The following is an 8536-nucleotide window of genomic DNA, read 5'->3' on the forward strand; positions in this document are numbered from 1 at the left end:
GCTCACTTCTTTTCAACGTTTCATGATGATTCGGAAATAAATGTGCCATTCTTTTGCCGGCCTGGAATTTCTTACCCGGCGTTTTTGTCGCCATGTTATTTTGACTAATGCTTGAACAATATTTATGAAAGTCAAGTAGACTAGTGCACGAATGATAAAAACAACGCGAACATCAGTCGTGCAGCAGTCTACTTGACTTTCCTAAATATTTTTAATCAATTTTGACTGATCACGATCTTCTCTTATCCAACGCTGTGCAAGACTTATCGTCCACGGTTTCTGCAAAGGTTTTCAAACCTCAACTTCACTAATGCTCGAAGTAATGCGTGACATATTACAGTCGCGTTACCTGCGCAGTTACGTTGCGCACAAACAATTAGCGCGAACGTCCTTAAATACATGTAATAGGAAATAACCTTTACAGTCAAATCAGTCTATTTTTTTTTTCAAGAAAGCGTTTGTGTCCGAAATAAATAAGTTTTAGAATCGCCTTTTTTTGTTTTCAAATTTTGTGTGTGCCGCCATCTTAAATAATTGTGACGTGTTATGGTTGCCCTGTTGTTATTAGACAAATTAAAGCTCTTTGTGTCAGAACAATAGGACGACCGAAACATGTCACAATTATTCAAGATGGCGGCGCCCACGTAATTTGGAAGTGAAAATTTAAGTGATTCAGTCCGTACTGACTGCTTCTATGACCAGCCTCCAATTGCTGTGTTCTTTAACTGCAGCTTCTCAGCATGCTGGGCTGCTTTTGCTTGGCTCTAGGCCATGTTAAAGATATTGAATTTTTGCGCTATATATTATTACGTGATGATATGCCAGGCTTTATCGGAGTTAATAGCGTTTTTTTTTGTTGAGAAATCGTCTTTTAATTAATTTATTTTTTGCTAGAAACTTAGAACGTCTTCAGCATTATGTAAATTCTATTAAACTGTTCCCGCTCTTTTTTCCCCAGTAGTACTTCATTGACATGACAACTGTTACAGTTTTTAAAAAATTCATCAAACGTTATCCATGTAATTTATTACGTATCAGCCGTCTTTGCTGTAAAGCAGTTGAGTATAATTTTTTCATTTTTTTTTTGCATGCACTCATTTGCCGTGGCTTCTATAAACAGAATGTAAGTATTTTAGTCGAAATTTTCTCAATTGTCATTTAACGAATAGTTGATGTTCTTTTCAAATGGAAATACTGACACTTTCTTTTTTTCTGACTCCTTGGAATCACTGATTTCTTCACCGTGTATTTTAGGGGGTAAGTTCCTTTCATTCTTTAATACTTTGTCTATTCATTATTCTGAAAATGCGCCATAAAAAAATGATGGACACCATTAAGATATGGATGCATGAGCCTGGTAAGTGTATACAAAAGCGGAGTTCTCGTGTCAGAGTTTTACGGTCAACCCAGAAGCTCGTGACCTTGAAGTGTTTAACTCTGGTTCAGAGCCGGGGTTCTTTGAGTTTAAAGATTTCCTTATTTGGATGCGACGTAGCTTGTACATTTTCCCGCGCGTGCAGGTTGGATCTAATTTTTGTCCATATTTGGGCATAAAATTGGTGTCCTAAAATCCCTTGCTTTGTTCCAAGAAAAAGAGTTGCAAGTTTCACACTTAAAAGTCACGTGCTTCAGATTTAATCGGTTCATGGAGAATTGTAGGTGCATCGCTACGGATCTTGATTGGCCAAAATGTTCAGCCTATTCTGTTAACCAATCAGGAGAAAACTACTTTTGACTTAATCGCACGTGTTTTCCCGCTCATAGTGCCGGCTACCGTTATTTTCTTTGCGTTGTGATTGGCTGGTTTGTTGACCAAAGAAGTGACTTGCATTTTGGTTGCGCAGTGTCTAATTTTAACCTCTGTGAACAAAGCGCTTTAAAGCGTTGGTATTGCTAGCTAACAGTACCCCATTTTCATGTTGTTGTTGTTAGGGATACACGCCACTTCATCTTGCAGCAATGCAGGGACACAATGAGGTTATTAAAATGCTTGTATCAGAGTATGGTAAGTTCTCTGTGTCATTCATGTTCAGCGTAAGAAAATAGCGTTTAATGTGCCTCTTTGTAACTGCTTTAGTAAGTTGCTTCCTAAACTGCGATGATCAGTGTCTTCTAAAAGAATTTCATATCCGCCTTTAGCATAATTTTAAGAAATTTTGTGTATTTCTTGAAGTCATACTCTCACCTTTGATGGAATATAAAACGGGCGGAGGTTGATACGTGTGTAACTCAGTTATAGAGCCGTGGACTGCGCATGGTCATGGGTAGGATGCCCGAATGTTTTCCTTTCAGACTGCTTCACAAATACACGTATCTTAGTTGTTCATTATCTATGCGGACTATTCTGGCCAAAATATCTTGATTGTGATTGGGCGAATATATTTTGCCGTCCTTTGTAGTGATTGGCCAAAAATTTTCATGCTTAGCACACAGCCAATCAGAAGCAGACTGTAATTCGTGGCGAGTGTTTCCCGCGCATTCCTCGCAACATGGCCCTTAACTTGTACAGCGATTAGTTTGTTTAATTTTGAGGTCTGTCTTGATTGAAGTAATAACTTTGGTCTTGCTTTAAGGATACAAGTTAAAAAATCTCATTAATGTCGGTCGTGCGCGCATTAAGGTGGTTTTCAAAACGACCCTATATTCTTGAATATAGTTAGACCAAGCTCACCTTCCCTTCAATGAAGTGTTTACAGACTTAACCAGGCAACAGGCCTAACCAGACTGAGCTACATGTAAACAAGCATTGCGCACGGCCTACGTGAACTTTTTTCATCATTGATTTTTTTATTTGTTCATAGATGCGGACATAAACTGCCGGGACTACAGCGGTAAAAAGCCCAGACAAGTGGCTGGAGACGGATTAACGATTGAATCACAAGGTAAAATGAACAAAAGACCAGAGGCTACTCCTAGCTACAATTGTAGGTCATGCGCATTTTCTGTTAACAGTACTTGAACGCGAAAGAATAACTTGTATCATTTTATAGGTAACAATGCTTATTTATTTCATAGCTTTTTGCAAGTTCACTTTCCTATCGCTTAGCTTGCTATAGAGATTTTCTTTTTCAATATTTCTGTTCATCTTTGTCTTGTTTCATTTGTAGCCCTCTTGGAGTATTTCCGGTCACATTCAGGTAATTATTTGTTAAATTTGTTTAATTCGGAAACTGAATTTTATTTTTAAGTCGAATAACTTGAACCAGGAGTTCATCAAAGGGAGCCGCTATCCTCCACCAAGTCCTGGAGTTAACCCTTTCCCGAGTAAATTTATTTTTAGGAACAGGTTTTCCCTCGAAAACTATCATATTATTTCCCTTGAGTCTTGACGCTGAGATAGCTCAACCTCGTTCCCAGGGTCTCTCTTCTCTGCCTCCATTGAGACGAGTTTGGAGTTTGTTTTGATTGGCCTTTACAACAGTGGGCGTGCTGCGTCTTCCAAGGGAGACGTTCGATAAATAAATCTACTCAGGAAAGAGTTGACTCCTAAGCAAAGTATGGGAAAAAGGGGCTCCCCTTGATCAGCTCCTGCTTGAAGCTTGTGTGGTTTGTTAAAGAGAACCTCCACTCCGACTAATGAATAACTTTAAACCTAGCAAAATAATGTTTGCAATCAAATTTGCTGGACAATTTTCTCCAACAACAAGTGTGTGGATCGGAAAAAAAAAGAACTTTGGAATCATTTATTTTTACTTTCAAATTTCCAAGGAGCCGCTTTTTCATTAATTGTGACGAGTGACGGTCGCCGTTATTTTTTTCCACACAAAGATCTTTGTTTTGAAACGATAGGGCAACTACCCACGTCACAATTATTCAAAAGACAAGCACTTTCATTGGAAAAAGTTCGAACAACTTTAAGTGTAAACATTAGTTACTGTGGTTTAAAGGTATTTTCTTGTTTTAGTATAGGCTCCCTTTACTACTTATATCTAAGATTTGTGAAGTTCACCCATATTACAGTTTAACTATCTGTAGACGATTTGTTGTTCTTCTGAAAAAGTCAGTTTTTATTGTTGGCTGTCTGCGGTGTCCTGCAGCCGAATGTCACTTGTCACGCAACATTGCAAAGAATTGTATTTGAGTCACTGATGTCCACAAAATACATTATCGAGTTCAAAGAGGGAGGAAAGCAATGGGGCAATGTTTTAAAAACCGCTTTCAAAGTTTTTTTTTCTCCGAATAATATCAAATGAGTTCCGTTTTTACCCATAACTTGTCCCAACAAGATGTGAGCGCGGATTTGAAAACGAGAGTGAAACAATAGGTTGCTTGATCCAGTCCTTCTTTGAGTTCTGTGGGTTGGTTTTAGAATTTTTTGGTGACGTTTGTCAAACGGCAAGTTGGTTTTCCGCTATCATCAACGCTTTTGAAAGCCGATGGAATCGAGTTGTTTTGAAAAACAGAAAGTAATTCGTCGGCAAAGGCTTCTTGGCTGATCTCTCGTGGAGCATTTTCATTAAGTAATACAAGTTGCTAAAATGTGTTATTCTCGTCACCATGGAAATGTAGACGAGCCTGTGACGTCGACAAGAAGAGGCAGTGGTATTCTCAGGAGTGGGTTGCTTCGACTGAGTTTGCGCAGCAAGAAGGATAAATTATTGTGACAAACTGAAGGGATATTTGTCCTAAATGTTATGTTTGCCATGTTGGTTAGAAGTAGGTCAACGAAAAAGTGTTTTGTAATCATTTTGTAATCTTCGAGAACATAAATGGATAATTTTAGCGGTGTTGACGGAATTCATTAACATAGCACATTTCACGAGGAAAACTTAAAATACCTTGAAGTGTAAAAGGAAATCAAGTTGAAACATCCTTGATGAAAATACCAAAGTGAAGGCTTTTGTAAATTTTAGTAGGAAATGTAAAATATAGTATGCAATGAAAGTTTTGTCGTAAGTAGAGTCTGAAATACAGTTGAAAGTATTATGTTGATATTCTTATGAGCAGACTTGTGGACTTTTGATGTAAAGTGAATGCTGTTGAGAAGATTTTTAAATCTTTTATTGATCGATCGATTTCATTTAATCTGTAAGCTGTTCGACAACTTTCTCAGATATTTGGCTGTTTATATACGAATTAAAATTTCAATCCAGTGAGAAAGAAGTGAGGAAAAACATCTTTTATTGTGATAGAACCTGATACTGCAAGTATTAACATGATCCCCGTATTGCTAATGGAAGAAATGTTAACGGAAATGTTTAAAAGCGTAGTCCATACCGAATTCCACGGAAAAGTAAAGGAGCTGCTGAAATAAAGAGGAACTAACTTATATTACTGCAAGGAACCAAGAAAGCCGAAATTGAGGAAGGAATGTTAAGACAAAGCAGGCTGTATCAACTGTCCTCTCTCACGCAGCTAAACGAAACGGGCGAAAGTACACGCGGAAAAGAACTTAGATGCTCTAGTGAGCCAAATTAGGGCGATTTAATGCGAAATATTTACAAGATCGACAAGAGTAATTATTACGACAGTTTGTGATATACAGGCGCTGAACGAAGACAATTACAATTTACAAACGCATCGCTCCAGATATTTAAAAGGTTGTGACAAACGCTCTACTGATTCTTCTGTAATGGCGCCTTCAATCACCTTCTATACCACTTAGTAGACTTTTAAGACACCAACTTGAAACAAACAAATAAACAAGTAAGCAATTGTTTCTCTAACAGAACAAAAAGGAAACACATGTTTCCAGAGGATGAGAATGTACCCAGACAAACCCAAGTTAACTGTGAATGGAACTGAAGCATTTTTTTGTCTCCTATTTTTGCACAAGATTTAAAAAGGCCTCCGAGCTTTAGAGAATTGGGGCAAAGTCTTCCAAAGGTCTGATTTCAATGTTTTTATTTTTTCCTTGAGTTACGTGTGAGTACACCTCGTTCGGTATGGGACCGTACCTCAAACATATTCACTCTGTCTCGCTGATTTCACAATGTAGGTCTGTCAAGTTTACTGGACCTTAATTAATTAAACTGACTCGTTTAGCCGACATCGTCAGTTTTGATAGGTTTCCCGAAGAAGAACTGAATTTCTGCCACACAAATCTCAGCAAACCACTTCAGAATCTTTCTTAAGGTGGCTGGAACCAGTTTCACCACTTTTAGAGACCTTATTTTAAAATAATTAGGATAGTACGCGAACTCTCATTGGTCAATAGCCGTGTTTAGATGAGAGTATGGAAACGCGACTGTGACATCACTCGAATTTTGATTGGTTATGTATTGCGGGACGGGCATTTTGATTGTTTGGTAGGAAATATGAGCGTGTGGCAAGAAAATTTGTTTTAATCAAGAAGTAAAAAAAGCCAGCATTTTCCTTCAGTTGTTGAATTATCTCTGAGAAATATTTTATAAAAGCAACAGAGGATCCGACTTTTTTCCATGTTTCCATAGCGTCATCTTAACACTCGGGAGAGTTGGGAGAATTCTCGACAGTTATGCAAACCCTCGATTGCGTGTCGGGTTTGCATAACTGTCTCGAATTTTCCCAACTCTCCCTCCTGTTTAGATGAGGCTATGGAAACACGGAAAAACGTCCACTATTGCTTAATTACTAGATGGGTTATAACTACTATACTGTATCACGTAACAGCGATGTTATGATACAATATGAAACAATATATGAATATATATAGATGAATGTACCCACTACAGTGACATTATATGTTACCATGGTAACATGAAAGCTCCCCAAAACCACCCTGTATTTCGTCTTTACTTGCTTATATTTCAAAAGTGAACTCGGTGACCCCCATTTTTTTATTATAGAATAGTAATTAGCAATTTGACCTTATTCCAAAATGGCCACCATTTTTAGTATTCTTTTGATTTTTAGCTTCAGAACGAGGCAACAAGGGCTAATTTGCAAGCAAGCAAAAGAATTCTAAAATGACGGCCATTTTGGAGTAAGGTGTATGAGCAGCAAAGTTTCAAAAAATTCTTGGGAGCCAATTCAGAGCTACCTTAACAACCCTTCTAATAAAAAGGTCCTTAAAAGTAGTGTAACTGGCTCCAGCCACATTATGTGATCTAAAGATAATTCCCTTCTGAAATCATTTCATTACTTAAGTTCTCGAAATCAATCTCGACCTTCTTGTAGCATAGACCTCAGAACCAAACTTCCTTGCCCCAGGTGCTGTTACTGTCAAATGGAGGCTCCAGGACCATAACTGTTTTTCATTAGCGTAATGACGGGTAGTTATACCGTACATCCTCCTCTTTTAGACTGCTCGAAAAATTGACAGTCGTGAAACCGTACAAACGAGGCTCAAAAAATAACAAGTTTTGAGGAAGAAAGCGATGGAACTTACCCATGTGTTGTTTTGATTTCCTTTATTTTCCATTTTCCCAGGCCTCGGTATTCAGTTAAATTCTAGTTGATGACCAAAGCGACTTTTTTTCTAGTAGTTCCCATTTTCATAACGGGCTTTTAGGATTATATAACTTATTAGAATATTTCTTTATCTGTTGTAACTGTGTCCCGTAATAATGAAAAAACTGTTCTCCACTTACCTTCGGATGTTCCATGCAGCGTTTTGCTATTATTTTCATGTTGTTTGTTAGGTCTCTGCATTTATTATTCTCCGACGGCGTTCTTTTAAGAGTGAAGGTTTTTCTGATTCGTTTTTTGTTTTCAAAAGTAATTATTTAATCCTTTAGTTTAGCGTTCCTACGCTGGTTGATAGACTGAAAAGTCTCGCGCCCTTTATTAGTCACTCAGAGCGAAGACCAATCGTGATTTGCGCCGAGCATCGGTTGCATCTATTTGCTTGCTTTTGATTGGCTCGTCGCTTGCTCTGTAATTGGCTGGAGTAAGCACTTGGGTTTTTCCGTTATTGAAATGTTTGCGTCGATACAAGTGCGTGTGGTTTGGGCGGATTTTGCGGTACTCATTCGAAAATATCTTCATAAATGTTTTGATTTGTATCCTGTTTCTTTCTTATCCACAGATTCGATAGATTCATCTGGTTATGGATCACTTTATAGTAAATTTGGCTCAACAAGTTCAACCCCAAGTGTAATGTTGGCAAGTCAGTACAGCAACAGCGAGAAAGGTTCCAAAAACGACGCCTCCGAGGATAAAAATAGATCAAGATCGGTAAGGCTGATGCGGAGGTCTCCTATTTCATTGACCTTACTGCTAGTTTCATGTGACTTCACAAAATTTGAGCCCTAGCTGTTGTTCAAATATGTTCTTTGCTTGGTTTAGAACATAATACGTGCGTCTAAACCAAGGAGAAACCTTCGTAAATTTTGTTTGCACGTCAGATCATGTGAAGATACCCAGTAGACTGATTTTATCCTTTGTATTGTCTATTGAAAAGTGAGCCTGCGAACATGAAAAGAAATAAAGAATCCGACTACTCTCACATGATCATCATCGCGAAAACAAATCATAAGCACCCAGTCCAAGGTTTCTCGGCTTGCACGGTGTATTTTCCCACTTCGAAACTTCTAAGATTTATCTTTTGTCTTCTTCACTGTAAGGGCCGATTTACACGGTACGATTTTTGTCGCAGGCGACATAACTTACGATT

General features: G+C 38.1%; 1 protein-coding gene across 2 annotated transcripts in view; it reads left to right on the forward strand.

Annotated features, from left to right (window-relative positions):
* Positions 1–1872: 1872 nt before the first annotated feature.
* The window catches only part of LOC137971557 (ankyrin repeat domain-containing protein SOWAHC-like), a 19896-nt gene continuing 13232 nt past the window's right edge, over positions 1873–8536 (forward strand). For both annotated transcript variants that reach the window (XM_068818423.1, XM_068818386.1), the window contains exons 1-4: positions 1873–2005; positions 2802–2882; positions 3108–3137; positions 7949–8097. In XM_068818423.1, the coding sequence (XP_068674524.1) occupies positions 1960–2005; positions 2802–2882; positions 3108–3137; positions 7949–8097 (306 nt within the window). In that variant the 5' untranslated portion in view covers positions 1873–1959. The remainder of the gene's footprint in view (positions 2006–2801; positions 2883–3107; positions 3138–7948; positions 8098–8536) is intronic.

This window comes from Montipora foliosa, chromosome 1 (genome assembly GCF_036669935.1).
Source record: "Montipora foliosa isolate CH-2021 chromosome 1, ASM3666993v2, whole genome shotgun sequence".
Classification (NCBI taxonomy): Eukaryota; Metazoa; Cnidaria; class Anthozoa; order Scleractinia; family Acroporidae; genus Montipora; species Montipora foliosa.